Source organism: Thermobia domestica, chromosome 2, assembly GCF_964235325.1.
Source record: "Thermobia domestica chromosome 2, izTheDome1.hap1.1, whole genome shotgun sequence".
Taxonomy (NCBI): domain Eukaryota; kingdom Metazoa; phylum Arthropoda; class Insecta; order Zygentoma; family Lepismatidae; genus Thermobia; species Thermobia domestica.
The window spans coordinates 145907929-145932256 of record NC_137455.1 but is presented as its reverse complement, the minus strand read 5'-3'; the positions used below and the strand labels follow the sequence as shown (position 1 = coordinate 145932256).

The window sequence follows — 24328 nt, the reverse complement described above, 5'->3', positions numbered from 1 at the left end:
CCATCGGTCCTTAAACTTCGTCTGGAAAAGCATTACATAACGAAATTATATTTTTTTTTAGTAGGATCTGATTTATTGATGAACGAACTTTCACTATTTTGTTCGTTTGTTGGCATCTACGTGATACAACATGCGGCAAAATACAGTACTGAAATGAGAGATCTCACCTCGTTATCATCTGTGAGTTCCTGAAAGGAACTACCATATACACTATTACAATGTTGATTTACTACGATATGCGTAATGAAAGTTGTTGAAATGTGTACAGTCTCACTGTAAACAGTATTCATGTCGTTTATACACTCTTCAAGCATATCGTAGAAAAGGTTGATACAAACTTCTAGTACAGGAGAGGATTTGTTCGCGTAATGCAGGCACAGTTATTGGATGATTTTCACAGGTAAACACACTCCTTCAACATTCCTCACAAGCAGGCATCAGATGGTGTTAAGATTTAAGGAATGGGACGGCTACAGGAAGTTCTACTGCAGCATGGCTGGAGATTCTCTCAAAAGTGGTACGGTTGATCGCCCGGTACTCTTGATACTTCCATTCATGCGAAGACATCTTGCGTAACAGAACCCTCTCAAATTCCGAAGAAATAGAGGGTCTAATATACTTTGTAACAGTTACTGGATGATGACATCTGGCCGCTCAAAATTAAGGAAATAAGTGTCTTTAGTCGGAGAACCACATTCTCCTAAAGAAATCTAGACACCATTCCTCGTACACTACACCAAAACTGCTCCACAATACAGCACCAAGGCTCACATCTGGCCCTGTCAAGCGTTCTCCAACCTGCATCCGGTATAGTAATCTATCTGTGTCCTCAAAAATCGGACACCGGATGAATCGCTCACGTTCAGGTTCAAAATCGTTCGTAGGTACGAATGCAGCTCATACTGAAGAAAACGTATGTCATTCTCATTTGTCGATCACACTTTAATTCCGTTTTCAAAGTATACTATAGCGGCGAACTTTCGTTAATAGTCAGCATAATCGTGTTGCTTGGTGCCATCTTATTATACGAGGGTCGGCTGATAAGTTCTCGGCCCGACCCCTTTCCGAATGTACTACTCTGATGTAATTGATGTCATGTGAAATGTTGATCTTTTATATGTTTAAGTACCAAATTTCACGATTCTACCATGAACGGTTTTTATTTTACAGGTAACTGAATGAACCATGGCGGAGTCAGATGTCAAATTCACCAAAGAGAAGTTGCGAGGTGTAATGAAGTTCTTCTTCCTGCAACAGAAGTCGCCCAAGGAAATCCATGGTTGCATGCTAGACACATTGGGTGAACAGTGCCCTTCATACTCCACTGTGAAGAAATGGTATGCGAACTTCAAGCGTGGTGAATTTTCAACAGAAGATGGTGACAGGTGTGGCAGGCCAGTGTCAGTGTCAACTCCGGAAAAAGTGGATCAGATTCATGACCTGATTTTGAGCAACAGACGGATTTCACTTCAGGAGATAGCTGACAAAGTGCACATATCCAAAGAACGTGTTGGGTCAATAATCCATGATCAGCTGGACATGCGCAAGCTTTCTGCGAAATGGATTCCGAGATGTTTGAACGCGGATCAGAAAAGCGAATGTGAGAGATCATCGCAGGTGATTTTACGGCATTTTGCGAACTCCAAGGACGATTTTTTGAATCGGCTTGTTACCAGGATGAAACGTGGTTGCATTATTTTGATCCGGAAACCAAACAGCAGTCATGCGAGTGGCGCCACTCAGGATCTCCAAGGCCCAAAAAATTCAAAGCACAGAAGTCCGCAGGGAAAGTGCTTGCCTCAATATTCTGGGATAAGGATGGTGTTCTGCTCTCAGACTACCTTCCAAAGGGCCAAACCATAACTGCAGAGTATTACTGCAGTCTGCTGGCTAAGGTAAAGGACGCTATTAAAGAAAAGCGCCGGGGAAAGTTGACACGAGGTGTCTTGTTCTTGCAGGACAATGCTCCCGTCCACAAGACTGGCAGAACAATGGATTTTCTGAGGGACCTAGGGTTTCATTGCATTGACCACCCACCTTACTCGCCAGATCTTGCCCCTTCTGATTATTATCTGTTTCCAAAACTTAAAACAGCATTGAAAGAACAGAAATTTCACAGTGATGAAGAGGTGATAACAGCTGCGAAACAGTTTTATTATTATTATTATTATTATTATTATTATTATTAAGGGGTTGGAGAAGTTGCAGCATCGAAGTGCCAAGTGTGTTGACCTTCGAGGGGACTATGTTGAATAGCCTCACACTTTCATGCCTGCAGCTCAACCAGCCCACCCTCGTATTTATGTCGGCATTGTTTTAACACTGTTTCAAACGCGGTCTCCTATCACAACCACTTCCGTATGAGTGGAATTCCAACACCAACTCCACACGCACACTCGCATTCGAGATGCAAGAGTTACAGTACTTTTGACGTAAACTATACTTTTTAGTTCTGGAAAAAAAAATCGTACAACCGAAGAACAGACAACGAAATTCTTACCAAGTGATAGGCAGCACTGCATTACAAGAGCAGAAAACAGTATAAGCGATTATCTCTCAATTCACTACTCTCCACTCAGAACATTTTTCATATCATGAACACAAAATAATATATAGAGATTTGTTCATTATCATTATTACATAATGTCGAAGACGAAGTAAGCCCTCCGCGCTGATCTAGTGGCTAATGAGTGCGTACTAGTGAGTGCGTCCCGGGTTTGATTTCCGGTAGGAGAGCACCAAAAATTAAATTTTACATTCACTTTCATTAATAGTCCGTCTCCATTAGCCCACAGGGCATGATCGTGGGACGTTAAACTTTTAATTTAATTTCACCAAGTAATTCATTCAATTTAATTTACATACGAATGGCCCAAAATACAAAAACCAAGTTCAACTTGTATTTTTAAATAACGATGTAGCTTACACATGGGAACATTTTAAAACTGTATTCATATGTCAGTAGATAAAAAATAAAACGTACTTAGAAACATTATACAGCGAAAATTCTACCTGTATTTGTTATATTTGCATTTTCGGCTATACTTTTTTTTTTTTTTTTTTTTTTAATTTATTTAAGTATCCGGCCTTTTGAATAGCAGGAAGTTTAGCGCCCAATGTCTCGATTTAACTCTAGGTCACTCATGGCCCTGCTAATAATTGTGACGTATTCGCTCATTATTGTCATATATGCTGGAGTTAAAATTATTTTGCATATATGTGTACTGCTTTGTAACCAGTGTCGAGCAGAAGCGTTTCAATGCGAAGTTGGGTGTGTTATTGGTTGAAATGACCAAGCTACTCTGCTCACAAACTGAAATCTCGACTAAGATTCACAATCAACAGCTGTAAGTCAGGATGATACTTGAAAGTGATTATGAGGATTCCAATATTCTGGCATGATAATTTACAGTTCATTACAGATCAAGGGAATGAGGCCATTAAAAATTGTAAAGAAAGAAAATCTAAAACGACTAACATTCATGCAGCCGAGGAAAAAAATCGAGAGTTTGGTGAGGTTACAGAAGCTAATAAAAAGGAAGAGTATGGAAAAGAACGAGGAAGGAATAGCTGTTACAGATTACGAATTAGGATTTCTGGGTTTTCGGCATCTATGGCCATGTTAGTCCGTCACGTATGCGGGATGACGTCCCTAGGCGATCACACTATCGGGAGAAACAAAAGGAAGAAAGAGTTGGGAAAGGAAGGAAGCGGCCTGGGACCTATGTTAGGTACCATCTCGACAGTTGCCTGGTTTGAGTGAGGAAAACCCAAGAAAACCTCACTCAGGATGGCTGGCCTGAAAATGCTTTTACACTTTTCCGATCGTGTGTCCTCACTGAGACTCAATCGAACCCGGGACAATAGATGTTAAGATGAAGTACAGGCAAATGATGGTACGTGGATAACCGAACAGTTTCAGAAACATGACACTCATATTTCAGATTTAAAGGTGATACTGTAAATAAGAAAATGGAGTGCAGCAAATAACTTGTAGCAAAGCTTCACAGAAGAGATACTAAGCTTACAAACTTTGCGAAGAAGATTGTTAAACTAATGGAAGACTGGAGTACCGGAAACGAGTTGAAATAGAGAGATCAAAAATATCGAATTTAGTAGTTGCCATTGAAGCGATGAGAAATCTGTTTATGGACGAGAAAAATAAGATACGAAGTCAACATGAAAAACAAGATATGCAAGTATTGTTGTTAAGTTCATATAGAAAATCCCAAAATTGACTGCTAATGGTTCCTAATATTTGGTAATCGTGGTCTTAATACGAGTACTGGTAATACATAACTGTAAACACCATCTTAATCTTTACGATGATTTAAGCGTAACTTCTGAACGCGCGTAACACCAATAATATATCTTCTTACTTTATTATATAGCTCACGTCAGAACTACATGCACATTACCCTATATAATGACTGTAGTTCTGTACCTATTTTCCAATGTACGTTTACATCTTAACACTGATCCACTTTGATCAAATCATTTTTAACCTCCATTAGATATATCAAAACATTTGACAGTCTACTTAACGACTAGATAATCTTAATATGTGTATATGACCTTTCCCATAACACATCTTGTCCACACCATAATTACTGTAATCTTAATCCTTCAAAATCTTGTTATGACAGAATATGTTATGGGATACGGTACACTCATGTCTAAAATTATTGTCGCATGTCTATAAATATGTTGTTGTAGGAATATAATTTGATAACGAATTCGCCCGGTATTTCTTATAATATTAGTATATGTATAATCGGCAAAGACATGTATCCTGCAAATTTCATGTCAAAAGAGCAGTAAATAAAAACAATAAAACGAAAATAAAACTTTCTTGTCTATTTAGCAACATTTTGTTTTACTCATTCTAATTTTCGTATTTATAATTATTTTCCTATGAAAATATACATTTCCCGATTATACACATAGTATCAGTATTAAAAGTATACTGCAAAATCATTATCAAATTATATTCTTACAAGAAGACAGTTATAGATATACGACAATCATTTTGGACATGAGTGTACATGCCGATACAGGTTACAGTTGTTACGTAAGTCTGCTGATTTACTGAATAAACAAAATTAGACAGAGAAATAATAAATACCGTACGAACACATGATAGCAGATATTAACAAGATGTAAAATTTATATGAATTGTAGGCAAGATGACAGTTCATGGTTGTAAGAACTAACTAACTAAGATTACTTACTCGAATAAGGTATTTTTACAATTTACTTAATAGTGATTTGCTTATGTTCTGATTACTTCTATTGTACTATTTCGGATGGTTAAAGAAGATAATCAAAAATAACCACAACTCTACAGCTTAAATTAACGAATCAACAACAATGGTGCAGCGTTACGCAAACAGTCTACGCTTCCATTCGGCCAGGAACAAGAGCAAGATACGGCAGACATAAAATTACAAATGTCGATTGTGTTCGAACTGCAGCAGTGAGACAAAAAGACTGCGTTTTTAAGACATGATATTGCTGTTTTAAAACGTAAAATTCAGTCACGATCGTTGGATAAGAAAAACATGACTCAACGACTACGGAAGTCTCCAAAGTCTCCAGTCTAAAAGCTGTCGGTGTGTTCACAGAAATGTTTACCCTGACGCAAACAAAGATACTACTTGGTCATTATGCTTTTGGTGAAAAGATTTCGTCCAAGATTAAAATAGAAATATCCAATCAAGAACCCCGAAGTTCTTCTGAAATTACATAAAAAATAAGCTAAGCAAAATACTCTCTAATGGTAGTCGAGACTTTCACAAAATGTCAATTTAGTGACCTAATTGTACGTGCTAAAGGCAAACCACATTCTCTTCATAAACAAACCGATGCGCAAAATCGGATAGCTGCAATGGCGCTGGAAAAGGAAAGAAAAAAAAGCTGGAAGAAGAGTGAAGAAACCCGACGAGATTGGCCAACATTAAGTTCAGAATCGATAGTAGTTGGTAAGTTTAACTCGAACTGTAACCGAGAGGATCAGATAGAAGAACCAAGTTTTAGGGATTGCAGGTGACATGCCCATACAAAAGCGACTGAACAAGAAAATGAGAAATTTTCTCACATGGAAGAATGGACACCACAGAAAGCAGCAAATAATTGAAATCTTCCGAAGAAAAAAGAAAAACAAATTATTACTTTTTTTTTAAAAAAGTTTGTTGTGACTATTTTGTTTGTTTTGAAGTGGGTAGAGTTATGGAAGAATGTGTTATGGAATATGACACATGCCAATACAAGTAGCTGTTACTAGTCAAAAGTATGTGAATCTGTTGAATAAATAACAATATTGGATTACGACAGAAAATAATAGATGTTGTACGGACGTATGATACCACATATTAATAAAATATAAGATTTACGTGACTTGTAAATAAGATGATTATAAGGAAGATTTAAGAATATTAATTAGCTAAGATTATCTACAATTTACTTAATAGTAACTTGCTTATGTTACGATTACTTTAAAGTGCTGTTTCGGACAGTTAAAGATAATAAGAAATAACCACAGCTCTACAGCTTATATTGACGAAGTAACAACAATTCAGAACGATGAAATCACTTATCTTTTATTTCATATGTAGAAGGTGAGTTATTGAGAGTTGGGAGTTACTGGTTAAGAATGCTACGTACTTTCAACAATAACCTAGGATTTGGGTAAGAAAGAAAGAAAAAAAAGTGTCTTAACTGGGAATTGGGTACGGCAAAACTTATGTAAAGTTAAAGGTGAGAATATAGATACGAGTTAGACATTAGTTTTGTTTTTTCTTTTTTTCTTTCTTTTAAGACAATGATTTAGAAAAGACACAGTTTCGCGACTACGCTACGAGGGCCACCTGCAGTGAAACTGAATTAGTGGATGACCCATAAAGAGGGGGGTTCCGAGAATCAGAGTTCAGCTGTTTTCTTAAACGAAATTTTTCTTGATTTCAAACGTTTTTAACAAACCGTTTGTCATTAATTTCAAAGTCTATTCTTATGATGAAACGAGTATTAATTTTGGAGCTTAAAATAAACGACTTCAAACTATCAAACTGAAATTATGCAAACTTACGAAAAGTGATCCTGATCATTTTTTGCCGTCACTCAACATTTAATAGTTGTTCTGTTATTTCCTACAATTTAAAATGGCATTTACACTATAACCATTATGATCTTCAACATGAAAGCTTTCTTGTGGCTATATGGATAGCATACAAGCCTTTGCCGCGGAGAGTCAGTGAGAGCTCATGTGGCTCAAATCCCATGTTAACCTCAAGATCCATTTCATACAACCTCACTGTTGAAAGGGATGCTAACTCAAATCATAATCATAACCAATGATACGACTGAATTTCTGAACTTCATCTTCAAGGAGGAACTCAAAAAATCATATAAAAATTATGAAATCAATTGAACAGATATTCCATTTCAAGAAATTTATCTTGTTTCTTTGCTATGAATTCTCAAACAAGTAAAAACACTTCGTCGGTAGATACTATTGCTGAAATGACATTTTCGTTTCTTCTTCAGACATGTCTACCAATTTTTTTTCGGTAATTCTCTTGTTATGCTACTCCTGAATAGTTATTGTAACCTTTTAACACGCAAGTTCCATTTACGTACAAACCATATAACCCAACACGCTTCTTAACCCCAAACTTTGTATAGTGTTGCCAATTAAACTTAGAAATAAGACTGCTACATCCCAAGACACTATTTTGGTACCGTCTGACTTCTTAACACTTCTCACTTTTGAATGCTTTTTAGAGAAAAGATATTAACAAGTTTATTTCGTTTCTGAAAGTAACACTCACGGATAAGTATTTTTAACAAAAACTGATAATTAGTATAAACTTTCTTTTAACTACTTAAAAGTACAATCACAGAGGTCTAATTTAATAACTAAAACTAAACTGAATATTTCTTTTTCATACGTTTTTAGGTCTATTTTAATCTCCATATATAAATATATATATACACACAGGGTGACACATTTTAATCTTTCCATGGAAATATCTCGAAAACGGTTGAACATAAATGAACTAAACAAAAACTCAAATAGGAAATCCTGTGGAGCATATCGAATGGTATTATCTTTGAGCCCTTCAGGGCCGCTTTTCATGGGGGCTCAGGGCCCAACTTTAAAATTTTAAATGGAAACATGGATCGAGTTATGCCTATTTCGATAATCTTTAAGCACTAGTGCAAAAAGATTTTTCGTATCTGTTACCGTATTCAAGACGGCCGCCAAGACATTGTGCCTGTATCAGGTAAAACATCCAGTAATATTAATATGAAAATGGGTGGAGATAAATGAACAGAACAAAAAGTGAAACAGGAAAATGGCATGGGGCGCGTCGAATGATGTCGCGGTGATCTCCAGGGCCGCCTTTCATGGGGGCGCATGGCCCACTTCGAAATTTTAAAATATAATTATGGGTCGAGTGATATCTCGTTCGATAGATCTTCAAACACTAAACAACGTTTGACAAAGGAGTGTTCATGTGGGTCGCCGTTTTCAAAATGGCCGCCAAGACAGGGTGCCTGTATCAGATAAAACGTTCAGTACCACAAATATAAAAACAGTTGAAGATAAACGAGCAGAATAAAATGAACATGACATCCAAGCAAGACATAGAAGGAAAAGAATCGAACAGTATCGTGAAGAAGACGCGTTGAACAAAACTAACGTTTGTACACACTGCTCTTAAAAAACTGATTGATCGAAAATTTTGTTTCGCATTTCAGTTGATTCATTTTGGCTTCAAATCATTGCCTGCAGTAAAAATGGAGGGTACCATTTAACACGAATTTTACCTACTTTTTCTCATTACCGAGACATCTATCTCTCATAAAAATAATTTCCTTCCGTAGATTCAGTTTGCAAAAACTAAGGTTGGAGCAACAATTTTCTAGGAATTAGATTTCCTCCTTTGCATTATGACACTTTTACTCTAATTATCTTTTCCTCTGTTGCAACATTCTCGAGCCGTAGAATGGTAAATACTCTGTGATTTCCTACTCGATTTTTTGTTCTGTTCATTTATCTTTAACTGTTTTCATTCTTAGGCACTGGACGTTTTATCTAATACAGGTACCGTATGTTGGTGGTCATTTTGGAAACAGTGACCCATATGAATAATCTTTTGCCACAGGGCTCTTTATCTTTTAAAAATCTCTCGAACGAGGTATCACTCGACTCATTTTTCCATTTAAAAATTTAAAGTTTGACCCTGGGCCCCCATGAAGGGCGGCCCTGAGCACCGCAACTATATCATTCGATGTGCCCCATCGCATTCCCTATTTGAGTTTTTGTTCGATTAATTTATGTTCAATCGTTTTCATATTAGTGGAACTGGACGTTTTATCTGATACAGGCACCATGTCTTAGCGGCCATTTTAAAGTCATCGATACGATTTTTTTTACCACACCGCTTTTTAGTTTTTAAAGATAGATCGAACGAGGTATCACTCGACCCATGTTGCTATTTAAAAATTTAAATTTGGGCCCTGGGCCCCCACACCATTTGATGTGTTCCGTGCTATTTCCAATTTGAGTCTGTTTGATTCATTTATGTTCAACTGTTTTCGAGATATTTTCGTGGAAAGATTAAAATGGGCTACCCTGTATATTATATATATATATATATATCGGGTGTTTTAAAAATGGTGCCCAAGGATTACAAAGCATTATTCTACAAGTCAAAAGAAAGCAAAAAAATATATATATTTGTATACCTTTCGAGTCCTCGTCTGGAGATGCTAATTGCACTATGTGGCAACGTCGAAAATAAAGAACCATAGATTAGATATACTAATGTATCAAATATTTATATCAATTCTTTCCAGATGGCGGCTAAAGTTGATACTGGTTGACAGTAGCATCACTTATTATTGTAGCAATTGATTCAACTGTTTGTTGTATTCGTAGAATAATGCTAATGGCCCCAAGTTAATCTGCGACGTTGCCACACTGTGAAATTTTGATTCCCAGTAGTGGCTGAAGGAGGCCCCGGAGGGCATTTCACCATGTAACATTTTCGCTTTATTTTGACCTGTACAATAGTGCTCTGTGGTCCGTGGGTGCCATTTTTAGAACAACAGACATTATATATATATATATATATATATATATATATATATATATATATATATATATATATATATATATATATACAGGGTGGTTCAGTAATGTTGGACAGCCCTGAATAAATCGAAAACCAGAAGAGATATTAGCAAGAGTGTGGTGGATCCAGACACTTGTGGAAGGGGGACGTCTTTTGAGGTACCACACAATGTTACCAGGTCAACAGTGTTGCCAGCTCAGTACAAAGTTGTATTTTTTTAAATGGAACATATAGAAGTTTATGCCATCAAAAGAATTAGTACAGAATGTGAATACCAACAAGCGAAACCGCACCTGTCAGTGTTGCCAAATAAGGAAGTTATAAAGCTTCAAAGATCAAGAAATTAAAGTGTCCGTAGAGCAAAACTAGCAAAAAGGCAAGAAAAATAATACTACGGAATGAAAAGGAGTAACCGAAAGAGTAAACCAAAGAACGCACAGCATCCAGTGAGTAACAGGGTTGCCACAGTAAAGGGGGGAAAAATTGAAAATTTTGCAGTTGCTATAGGAGGAAAAGTGCCCATATGACATAATGCTGGAAACACCATAGAAAGTCTATGTAAGATTCAGGAATCCTAATAGCGTTTGTTCGAAAGCGATATCTCTAACCGTTTTCGAGATACACCAAAGGTGTGCGGGGTTTGCAACACTGCATAATTGATTTGACGATTAGACACGTGTAGTTCTTACATTTTGTTGGGCGTATCATTTTCATTACTCGTTCCTGTAGTTTGGAGGGCGAGGGAATTATTATGCAGTGTTGCAAACTCCGCACACCTTTGGTGTATCTCGAAAACGGTTAGAGATATCTCTTTCGAACAAACGCTATTAGGATTCCTGAATCTTACATAGACTTTCTATGGTGTTTCCAGCATTATGTCATATGGGCACTTTTCCTCCTATAGCAACTGCAAAATTTTCAATTTTTCCCCCCCTTTACTGTGGCAACCCTGTTACTCACTGGATGCTGTGCGTTCTTTGGTTTACTCTTTCGGTTACTCCTTTTCATTCCGTAGTATTATTTTTCTTGCCTTTTTGCTAGTTTTGCTCTACGGACACTTTAATTTCTTGATCTTTGAAGCTTTATAACTTCCTTATTTGGCAACACTGACAGGTGCGGTTTCGCTTGTTGGTATTCACATTCTGTACTAATTCTTTTGATGGCATAAACTTCTATATGTTCCATTTAAAAAAATACAACTTTGTACTGAGCTGGCAACACTGTTGACCTGGTAACATTGTGTGGTACCTCAAAAGACGTCCCCCTTCCACAAGTATCTGGATCCACCACACTCTTGCTAATATCTCTTCTGGTTTTCGATTTATTGAGGGCTGTCCAACATTACTGAACCACCCTGTATATATATATATATATAAAGATTCAATATTTACTCATTTATTACAACAATCAACAGTACACTGTTTTAACTTTTCACGCTATTACCTTATTTTCGTAGTTTATATAGTGAAGGTGTTACAGTTCATTGCTAACAGCTCGACATTTTCATTAACCCTACCTTAGAAAATCGCCTATTCCTTAAGGGATAAATTTTTCTCGCACACTTATTTCCAATCTCAAGAAATCATATAAAATCTTTTATTAAAATAAAAAATGCAGATGGAAGATAATTTGTTGAATTAAAATAGAATTACCCTATGACATTGGCAAATAACGTAAGATGTTTTTATTTTTTAAAATATGTGTTAAAAAATTGGTACTTGGTACAAAGTATACGTGATCTATAATTCCTTGTAAGAGATCTTTTACCTGTAGTAACGTTTTCTCGAGCTGTTTTCGCAACGCTAATTTCGCTGCTGCTTGCCTCTGAGCTGGTGTCTGATTTTCTTCTACCCTCGGCCGCTCCTGTAATAAAAGTAATTTCTCTTTAAGAATTCTACCGACACCACGCATTATTAATATGCATACAAAAAGTGTGATGTCATTTTCACATGATCAAAATAAAGTTGTTGAGTCTCTTGCGCTTTAGGTCACCGAATCTCTCTATAATATGAATTCATCTTGACCTGAAGAATCACTGTCAAGAATACTTCCCTTATCCTAATTTTACCATTCGAGTATCGCTTTGTGCCTTCTCTTTCATACTTACATAGTTTTATTATAAAAGAATAAAACTATATAAGACAATTAAACTCATGTTACATGGGGATGATGTATGAAACTATCACAAAAGAGGTTTGAAGAAAACGATACAGAATTTACATAACATACTCAAACATTGCTGATAATTTCTGCAAATCACGTGACACCAAAGCTAATTTTGAACAAAATAATCTCAGCAATTAATATAGCTATGTACAATGAAATAACCATGGTATAGATGAATGTAATGTTGAAATAAACGATTTAGAATAATAAATGAATGGGAAAAATTCTAAATGAAATGAAGTTTAACGTCCAGGATTGTGCCTTTAGGCTAAGAAGACGGATGATTTAGGCAAGTGAATGTTGATGGAAGAATCGGTGGAATGAGGATGTGGGAGGGAATGGGAGTACACCGGATAAACTCACGGACAGAATGTTATCCATCGCATTAGCCGGGGATCGAACAGGGACCTCAAGCATCGGAGGTAAGCGCTCCACCACTAAGCTACCGTGCCCGTAGAGAAAAAATGAGATGTACGCTCGAATTCGTTATTCTGAGAGCTATCATATCATCTATTTCCGTGCAGTCACACCATAAATATTTTACTACTATAAAAAAAAAAAAACCTAATATGCATTTTCCATAACCTCAATCTTCGATATATTCTAGTTCTTCCTGACCGAACAAAATTTCCAGGAAATTACCTAACAAGAAAATGAATTCACTCATTAAGGTACACGACTTTTTGCATAGTTACATCTTACCTAGGTATTAAGTATAGGTTTCCCACGATGTGAACTACGTAATTAAAGCTCTTGTAACATTAATATATTAATACTAAGTGGGATACGAAGATTAATATGATGAGACCATAAGCTCAGCATCATTATAATAAATACGTACAACATAGAATAATGTCAATATATTAAGTGGGCTTCAAAATAAATTTTACGAACTTCTTTTTGTGCGTATGATTCCCGTTACGACTCCGAAAGAAGCTAATATGCATTAGCCTATACAGTGTAAGCATGGAAATAATCATGCAATGAATATATAAGACATACATACTACCATCTGAATTATGAGCCATCATACTAAACGTAAATATTATTAAAATCAATGACACAACTACTTTCAAATGGACTTGAGAATATCCGCTATTTTAAGGGTTATGAAGAGGTTAAAATGCTACAAGTACGTTAATTTTCATAACCGAATATAGAAATTATATAGAACGCATGCAAATTACATACGCAACATTCAATTATGTTTATCTAATATTCCACCGACCAACGTGATTATTTTTCTGAAAGTATATTCCTAATATTTCTGAAACTTATTTAGAAGATGGAAAAAGACGCATGCTTTATACATGGTTAGAAGCTCAACTGAAAAAACTCAACCACGGAATCTACTTATCAAAAACATCATTGGCAACAACACTGCGCAAAATACACCAATTAAAATGCCAAAGCCTCAGTCTACTACTAATAAAATACACATATGCTACTACAACAGTCAAATAACTGAAACTTCATTGTTTTCAAAACAATTGCAAAAAATTAAGAATTTTTAACACAGAAAAAGGAAGTACGGCATAGCCAACACTGAACTGACTACAGTGGTTAACAGAATACCCAGTAACTTAATGTAGGAATTGTCCCCTACCTGTTCTTGTATTTGTGGCATTGGAGTACTCACGGTACTTTTATTTTCCACGTTTCCTAGAAGCTGCCACATAGAAAAATTAACTGTTACTACAGTAGCACACGATATTAACACTAATATAAAATTAACGCCAATTCCCCACACAAAAGTACAACTATTTGAAGGATTAATAGAAAATTTCAATTCCAATATTTTAAAAAAATAATAAAAACCCTAAACACGACATGCAATAATTTGTTTGACTCATGTCGAATTGGTTACGTTAATCACAAGAAGGGAATGGTGACTAAGGAAAGATATCTGATTTTTTTTATTTATATTTAAAGATTTCCAAATTCGTAAAATAATGGAGTAAAATTAGGAAACAAAATCTTGCGGTACAAATTAATGATACAACGATAGGTGAACTGTACGCATACTTTATATTTTTTAATTTCCCAATATACTCCAAACCTTAAAAACAAATTAACATTTTAGAACACAATTTTTAAGTTCTTAAAAATTATATAAGTTCTTTTTTCTTTTAAATGATTAATTGTTAAGCCGTGTGTCACCGAAGTTTATGCTTAAAATGACCTACTAACAACTGGATAACAATAACGAACGTCTCAGAAACCCTAAACATTTTAACAAAGTTGCGCTGGAAAACCTTGTTTCCGAATTTATTTATTATTCCACAATTTCCACACAATATTAACGTTTTCTTTGACGCCTTTCGAAAGACAGAAAAACTATATACACTAGAAATTCTATTTCTTTCTTTAAAAAAAAAAAAAAAAAAGTTAAGTTCAACTCATTCTAATGTGTCTTCATAGATACGATAGTAAAAATACATTAATCAGCAGAGGCAATGGGCTGTAGTACATTAAACATTTATGGTACATTCGTTGAATAACTATTTGAAATAAATAAATAAAAGTTGAGTAATACTTTATTATAATTTAACCAAGGAGCTCAAAATTAACACCATAAACAGCTTCAATAAGTGTAGAATAACACCACCATTGATATTAAAACTGCAGCAATTTAAATATTTTCTCATATTCTGTGTATACTATAGTACGAGAACTCATCACTGGTAACAAAGATTTTTCATTCAAATACATTTAATGTCAGTGGAACTGATAAATTACCACCTACTACTAACTGATTAAACGTAACTAACGTACATTGGTCTTAAATACATACAAACGTACAATAGTAATAATAAATTTCATCTTAAACATAAAGTGATTCATTTAACATCTAAGCAATATTAGAAATACTGCAAAACTGCAACTGTAAGAGTGTAAATTCATTGAAACATATCTCACCAAAATTCTGCTATATTTTCAAAATTACCTGCTGTGGAGGCATTGTGGGAGTAGATGGCGAGGGATGAGACTCCTTTGGCGTTCGTTCTATCCTTTCCTGAGAACCCATATTATAACCCATTACAACATTGGGTGGTGTTGTAACTGGTGGACGACCACCACCTCCTAGAAAACCACCAGGCCCGCCTGTAAATAAATAAATAAATAAATAAATAAATAAATAGGAATATCCACTAAAAATAAGTGCCGATTGTGTTTTATTATATATATATATATATATATATATATATATACCGTTGTTTCTAAAGCTATCATAATCTTTTCTGACGTCTCGTAAAATACCAGATTCTAAGGTTGTTTTATGGCATCTCTTCCTTCCCGTAAACTGACTGACTAGAAAGACAAACATTCACAAACTGGAAATAGGCATGCCTCAAAAACATGTGTTGATTGTATCAAAATAACATGAATAGAACCTACAATGTCACTTCCGTTAGAAGTAGCTTCTCACACGGCAAATATAAAGAACTCAATGATTACATTGGTTCCACGAATGAGAGCTCGAGATATAGATACCACTGAAAGGAAGAACTTTAGTGCAGTGGGTGAAATATTAATTTGTGATATTACGCAATAAGCATATCGTTAAAAGTATAAAAACAGTTTCTCATGAGTTCGGTTACCAATATTTCTTGCTATAACTTTGATATCAAGATTTTACCGTCTTCATCGGAACGTATAAAAAGAGGGCAGCACCTTTTTTTTTTTTTTGGTTAAATGTACGTTAAAATTTATTAAACAAATAGTAATAAAAAAATTCAACTGTATCCACCTGTATCCTGTATGTCTGGTAGTGATTCACTTATCATTTATTGCTGTCACATCAAATCCCGTAACTGGAGAACTCTAAAATTATTACTTGGGCTGTTTTATTTCAAATCATACAACGGGTGCCTATCGACTATTTTAAATTATGAAAACAATATATATTAAAGATGGACATGGCCAGAATACAGAAACAAAATAGTTTCGGCCTCTGATGATTTGCTACAGTATTGCAACCTCTTAAAAAATCACCACAGATAGTTACTTTTGCAGCAAAGAGAGGAATTGGCGTTTTGAAGGTATTATTAAGAAAGAACAAAAAGTGCTCGAAACCCTCTTTGTTGTTTATTTTATACCATGTTTTCAACTCTTCCATACCGTACAAAACAGAGACATTAGAGGTGTAACATAAACTGTAACAAAATTGTTGAACTTCGAAAAAACTTCGTTTTGCACATATTTCGGATATTTCATGTGCCTAAATGAAAACACATATGATTTGCTTTATGCTAGGAATAAATGCTATGGAAACATGACATTACAGTAAAAATATTATTTCCTACCTATCTGTACATCACAAGTGAGAATTTAGCATGAAAAGTGAAAATTTCAAAATTGGACTATTTTCAAAAATGAATATATATATATATATATATATATATATATATATATATATATATATATATATATATATATATATAAATATATAAAAATAATTTTCATAAAAGTTACCCAAAGCATGCACACGACATTGTTCTCCAATCCTGTAAAGACAGGCCTGGTATTATTTTTCTGCGAAGAGAGAGGAATTTTTATATTGCACCTTACACAAGGTGTGAAATAATAGTAAAGTAGTGAACAAAGTGTGGGATTGGCAACACTTCTTTTGATCTAAATTCCACATACAAGGTGTTATATCACCATAGTAACAATGTAAGTAAATATATTGACTGAAAACAGGTTCGATAAAATCTAGTGTTAAAAATACGTGACTGGCAAACAATTGGATCGGGAAAGGGGTCTATCATGCTCACATTAGCCGCATTCAAAAGAGGCTATTGCTGCTGAGAAAAGATCAAGTGCATCAACAAGTGATACTTTGGTCTTGCACTTTGATTTTGCAGAGAACTGGATGGTTGTGTTGCAGGAAGAGATCCAAAGTTATCATTAGCAAACATCCCAAATCTCAAAAATGAAATGAAATTTTTGATTTTTACATCCCTAAGCTAAAGGAGACGGTGACGATGAAAAATGAGTAAAACGCTGGAATGAAGAAAGTGGGAAGAAACGGGAGAACCCGAGGAAGACCCCACACACGGTGTTTTCCACCACAAAGTTCACTTGGCGCGAGCCGGGATCGAACCAGGGACCCCATGCACCAGAAATGAACGCTCTACTACTGACCCAAATTTCAATTTTCACATGTGTTGGATACTTTCATGGTATCACACACAGCTTTGCAGTAGTCAGTGATGACTTGGCTCATGATAGTCCGCATTCCAGTTGATCATGGGTGAAATATCTGCACTATGTGATGGACACGCGTTTTCTACCCAGGTATTTTTATCTGAGATTGCAGCCTCCGATTTCAAAAACAGATTTCAGTTATTTGAGCTACAACGCATGAATGACAACGTTACAAGGAGATGGCTATTTTTAGCTACTGGACATGGAAAATGCTCCTGTGATGGTGTAGGCGGTTTAGTAAAACACTGTGCAATTAAATTTAATCTGCAACTGCAACTGCAACATAGCCTATTGATGCAATTAGAGATGCAAGAAGATTCGTTGAAACTGCCTCTACATTTATGAAGAATACAATATTTCTGTTTTTAGACAAGTGTACTGTCGAAGAATATCGTTCAATTAAAAGGAAAGAGTAGGTGAATTTGAAACCGGTGACTGGAATTCAGTTCAGTCACTTTAGAATTGCATCACATGAACTTTCATAGCCAGAACTGCCGCTCATACAAAGAAACCTCTTATTTTTAGTTTCGTAACCAAACCTCGATATACGGTGATTGTGTGTAAGTGATTTTGTATCGTGTGTATTAGACAATCAGTGGTGAGTAGTGGCGTAACTTGAAGCTTCACCCTCACCCCACCCCGCAAAGCTTAGTTATGCACTCCTACTTTCTATATATTTTGCGCCCCTGGAGCTCGAGCATCCTCCCGCGCTGCGGGGGTGCTATTTATGCCTATGGTGGTGGTTGGGACAAACAACGCATGTATCACTGGAACATGTTACGATCTCTCTCATGACTTCACATAGTATTGCAACAGGTTTCAAACTGCCTTCAGTGCAAAATGTCTGTATAATTCCCGTAAGAAGTGTATTGCTCAAGATGGATTCCCCTATTCCCACGACGCTCTGACTCGTCCCCTTAAATTTCCAGCAACCCAACTAAAGCTTATAGAAGACGTTTTTGCACAGCTGTGATACACTGGTGAGTGCTTACATAAAATAAGCCTTAGTAATTACTGAACCTTTCTTGGTCAAAATATTTACATTGTTACTATGGTGATATAACACCTTGTATGTGGAATTTAGATCAAAAGAAGTGTTTCCAATCCCACACTTTGTTCACTACTTTACTATTATTTCATACCTTGTGTAAGGTGCAATACAAAAATTCCTCTCTCTTCGCAGAAAAATAATACCAGGCCTGTCTTTACAGGATTGGAGAACAATGTCGTGTGCATGCTTTGGGTAACTTTTATGAAAATTATATATATATATATATATATATATATATTCATTTTTGAAAATAGTCCAACGAAGTTTTTTCGAAGTTCAACAATTTTGTTACAGTTTATGTTACACCTCTAATGTCTCTGTTTTGTACGGTATGGAAGAGTTGAAAACATAGTATAAAATAAACAACAAAAAAGATTTCTATCACTTTTTGTTCTTTCTTAATAATACCTTCAAAACGCCAATTCCTCACTTTGCTGCAAAAGTAACTATCTGTGGTGATATTTTAAGAGGTTGCAACACTGTTGCAAATCATTAGAGACCAAAACTATTTTGTTTCTGTATTTTGGTCATGGTACACATTTGACTATCACGTGTACGATTTGAAATGAAATGGGCCACTTGTGAAACGTGAGACGGTATTTTTATGTCCAAATGAAACAAAATTATGTTACATATTTTTGTGTGTATGCTTTCTATTCATGGAACACTCTAAAACAAAATCTCAATATTAGCTCTGATTGTATTGTATAAGCAATAAAGAAAATTGTGATTATTGTTCGTTTTGATAGAATAGGAATACATGTAACTTCTAATATAAAATATGCAGAAAACTTCGTAATGTATAACCTATATTTAACCAAGAACCATTACCTATCATTCCACATGATCTTATGAAAACACCCATGTCCAAATTAATAAGAAGTATCGGTAACTAACGCGCGGTAAATTGTTGTGACAAGAAATACTACTAAATTTGAGGAATCAGGTGTACAGAAATTGAAATGGCGAGAGATGAAATGATGCACGTAGTTACGTTGTATTCGTACGAAGAAAGGCATGAATTACAACGAAGTTGTGTCTGCGTTAAGAACGCAATTTCTTTATATGTATGAAAGGATTCACGTTAAGAAAGAAAGTAAGTTCAAATAAGTACACTATACACACCTCCAACTCACAAGATTACATTACAATCCTTAAGACTGGCTTTGGATTTCGTATTCTTGAAATGGCATTTAGTGTAAAATCTTTCCATTAAAAATCTAATTCTAAGGTAAATATTGTTTTCAGAACATGTTTTCTATTAATTACAAACAAGTTCTGCTCGTTCTATTGTTGCAAGATATCGTGCCTTCAATGTGGCGAAAAATGCAGAAAATTCTCCTTCCCCCTCTAAAAACGGGAAATTTCAAAACCAGAGACTGTTCTAGGAGCTGGTACAGTTCTGGTCACAAAAACTGAAACTGCCTTCCAGAGATTAAGTCACAAAATATGACCCTAGATCCTTACGAATTCCCTTTAGATCTGGCTCTTTTTCCCTGTATTTCTATCACAATAAAATTGGAAACTAAACTACAATACTGCAGTATGCTATGATAATTTAACTGCAGACAAACAAAATAGCTACAATACAGAAAATTGCGGTAACTTTAAGTCGCAAATGTGATACATTATTTTATATTTTTAATCTAGAACCTTTAAGTAGGAAACATGGAAAATGTCGTAACTACAAACAAACCAATGATTAACCATTTGCTTCACGCGATTTGCTAACTGTTTCACTGCTAATTCGAGTGTCTCCAAAACATTTCTTTGTCCAGTTACCTTCCTTTTAGTCAAAACTACGACGTAACTTATGAAAAACCCGTTGAAGTCAGAAGGGTAGAAGCAAGATGACAGATATTGTGCATCAGTGATCAAGTTTAACGGTGTATTATGAAACAAAATACCTGAGTTAGCACATGTGAAAACACAGAAAGTTACAAAACTTGGCTGGACGAAAATACTCCAATCTCCTTACAGACTTGGCCCCTTTCGACTTTTACCTATTTGGGACCTTAGAATGTTACCCGCAGGGTAAAATTTTTTTGTGTAACAAGAAGTTCATTGTGTATGTCAGAAGTTGCATGCATATCAAGCTCCGGAATTATTAGCTACCGGTGTAAGTATAAACAGCTAGCCGGATCTAAACCAAAATTGCCAGCTAAGTAGCCCATCGTCTAAGGAATAAAGATCACTATATTTGGAGCCCACGGGCAGACTCGGTTCCACTTGCATGTGGTATTTTGTTTCTTGGTAACTACTGACCGGATCTGAACTAGTTTGGAAGCCAAGTACTGTATCGTCTAAGGAATAAAGATTGCTATGTTTAATGGCCGGACTCGGCCAAAGACAGGCTCGGTTTGGCAACAAAGGGTGTTCCACAGCTTTGCACGCCGGGAACATCTGACAGTGAGTTCACTTTACGTCGACTTGTTCTAAGATTGTTTCACGATATGGAAAAGACGCTGACCGAGATGCAATGGTGCCAATAGTGGTCCCTATATGAGTGATATATAACTGTGATTAAAGATCAAAAGTTCCATCACCCAAATTCTATCTCAAACAAAAAAAGTTAAAGAAGATTGTGCAACACTTTTTGATAGACTTCAGTATCAGATGGCAACAACGGAAGATTTAAAAAGCCTGGTTAAAATAACGAAATAAGACACCAAATTAAGTTGATTTCTTACGAAAATTGCAGGATATGTAATTGAAAGTATGGTGTATAATTCAAAAACTGAAACACAATAAAGCGAATGAATTCCTTTTTTGATTTGATTTATGCTCCTTGAGATCTATCTCAAATCCCAACCTCTCCTTAAAAACTCCGATGATAGACAACAATGTGAATATGACTTGCAAAGAGGTTTTCAAATAATATATGATAAATGAAGGAAATGTCCGACTTTGTATTACACCAAAAACTCTATAGGTGCAAGTTCAATGATATACAAGTAAAAAAATGCATGACTGGACCGTGATTTGAACCCAGATCTCCGGTTTATCGTGCCGGAACTTAGACCGTTCCCTGAACAGTGATACATTTTATCATTTTTGAAGTCAGTGCTCAATTACTTAGACCACATGACAGTACCACAACTCTTGTAGTGCTTGGACAACCCAGTGTCTACATTACACAACACTTCTGATGGTTGATTTATGTACAGTACAAATGAAGGAAATAACCAATTTTGGATGTTCAGGAAGAAGACTGGGTAGCGTAGTCAATTCACCGGTATAGTAAATCGGAGACCCGGATTCGAATTTCGATCCAGTCGTGCATTCTTTCACTCTTTGTATATCATTGATTTCACACCTATGGAGGGCTTGATGTGATACAAAGTCACTTATTTTCTTTACTCACCATCCACATATATGTATATAAAAAAAGAATTGTGTATGTTCCAGCATAACTATGGAATGTTTGGATCAATTTCAATCTAACATAGTACACATATGACTTCCAATCTGGAGAAAATACTGTGGAGGTAACACAACCCTAACAGCCCTAGAGGGTGGACATAGGATGATATAAAAAAATAATAATAAATGACCGTAATTAGTATCGAATCCGTAGTTTGGGGGTTCGCAGAGATGAATAGTGACAATCCCAATGCTATTTAAGTCCAAGTTCAGCCCCCACTCTAAGAGATCGGAAAGGGGTAGTATGTACAAATAATCGAAAAAGGAAGGTATTAACATCGAGTCCTTAGTCCTCGGGGCCACTGAGATGATCAGTGACTACCCTGATGCCGCTTAAGTTCAAGTTGAACCCCTATCGGCATGAGCGCAGGGAGTGAGTAGAAGGCCTGAAAAAAAAAAGTCCAATATGACCGAGATTCATGAAGAATCCAGTTTGTGAGGTCATTAAGTTCATTCGTGATAGATCCAATAACATTTAAGTAAGTTTAGGCAAGAACGGGCATATCGGCTGTCTCAGGAAACGATAGGGACAACGAAAAAAGCGTTGCTCTTCTTTATTTAATTTACCCATTTCTTTATTTACAAACTGAATCAACTTTACTGCATGCCAGTTAATCTCGGAATAGACAGATAATGTCGAAGGCCTTGTGCTTCGTTGTTTATTCCACTCATTATTTTCTAAATGTATAAATCTTATTCTTCCCACGCATGTCAGTTGGTCTAGGAATTGACATGAACAACAATGTCGAAAGAGTTGCTCTTTCTTATTTACATTGAAATTTAAGTTTAGGCAAGAAGGGGCCTCGTTGACAGGGGCAATGCCTTTTACTTCACTCACTTCTTTATTCTCAAATTGCACAGATCTTGTTCTTCCCATGCATATTAGTTGGCTTGGGAACCGACAAAGGCGGCAACATCGAAGATGTTGCTCTTTATTTTCATTTAGAACCAAATCGTTGTCTTTTGTTATTTATTTCACTTGTTTCTTAATTTTCAAATTGAATAAACCTTATTCTTCTCGTGGATGTCGAGCTTGACTGGTGATCATCGTTATTTATTTCAATCATCCCCTTATTTTCAAGTATTTTGTATAAACTACATTCTAGCTGTGCGAAGAACGGGCGTTTCAGCTAGTGTTTGATATAAATTCAACCGTTTGAGGGCTTCTGTAATGTGGACTTGGATTGCTCCAGCACAACTGGAGCTGTGGTGCAGTTTATCTTGTCTGTATAACTGAGCTCTAACTTTAAGTGTGAAAGAGTGTATGATGTTCAAGAGGCGGCCTACTATATAGTATAGTGGCATAACGTATTGGCGCAGTAAGCCGGAGACCCGGGTTTCAATCTCCGTCCAGTAGCTTCTTTTTCTTAAAAAAAAAAAACTCTTTGTACATCGAGAATTTCAAATGTTATCCAGTGTCTTGAGGGATCTGTACCACGTTAAGAACTGTACAATTCACATTTTCACCAATTTTCGATGATATTTCTAACAATATTCTGAAGTTCAAATGTTCTTTATTGCTGGACTGTTTCGAAAACACTGTTCAAATTTTAGATTTCTATCGTTTAAGATTTATAGACAATTCATACATTTGTAATTATGCCCCTTTAGTAGGACATTACATTTATTTCTGAATGAAGGCATTTAAGAAAAATAAAGAAAGCTGAGGGTATAATCAAGGTACTTCGATATTTTTAAAGTGTTATTATTCAAAATCCTATAAAAATCTCAGATACAGTGATCAGTATGAGCAAGTTCCAAATACTTTTAAGATGTTACGGTAAATTTTAAGGGAATTACCTTTCACTGTTATTAACACATCGCTTTCTATGCGTAACGATAAAATCATACAAATACTCTTTATGATGCACAACAACGTTTTTCTAATTTCTTACAGATCAGGATTAATTTTGTAATCCTATTACGCAGCATTGTACGGCGTTTACTTCAGCAACACACTATTACTACATTTCACAAAATAAATATAATTTCTTTCCCATGTCATTTTTCAATCTTAAGTAACCAAAGATAACATTATCAAAGCAGAAAAAATGAACAAGGTGCATATCAAAACTGTATATTAGTTTGCTCTAATTTAAACGTAAATCTTAAGTAAATAAACACAGAATGTTTCAAAACAACACGACAACGTTTGGGAGGTGATTCCTGACACGAAGATAAGACAAAAAGTATAGACCAACCTGAGTGCACAAATGTTTCCTTTCGTAATTATAGGCTACCGAAAACATGAAAAAATGAACTTTAAAGGTCCCTACCTCCAAAACTATGGGACCTACTGTAGTCGGGTAAAGACTTCACTTAGGAACTAATATGTGCA

At 35.6% G+C, this 24328-nt stretch overlaps 1 protein-coding gene across 3 annotated transcripts in view; it reads right to left on the bottom strand.

Annotated features, from left to right (window-relative positions):
- Positions 1–24328, bottom strand: part of simj (transcriptional repressor p66-beta simjang) — a 59335-nt gene that overhangs the window by 5297 nt on the left and 29710 nt on the right. For 2 of the 3 annotated variants that reach the window (XM_081746857.1, XM_081746865.1), the window contains exons 6-8: positions 15253–15410; positions 13912–13974; positions 11907–12002 (exon numbers count right to left, since the gene is read on the bottom strand). In XM_081746857.1, coding sequence (XP_081602983.1) covers positions 11907–12002; positions 13912–13974; positions 15253–15410 — 317 coding nt within the window. The remainder of the gene's footprint in view (positions 1–11906; positions 12003–13911; positions 13975–15252; positions 15411–24328) is intronic. The other variant, XM_081746873.1, reaches the window with a different exon arrangement.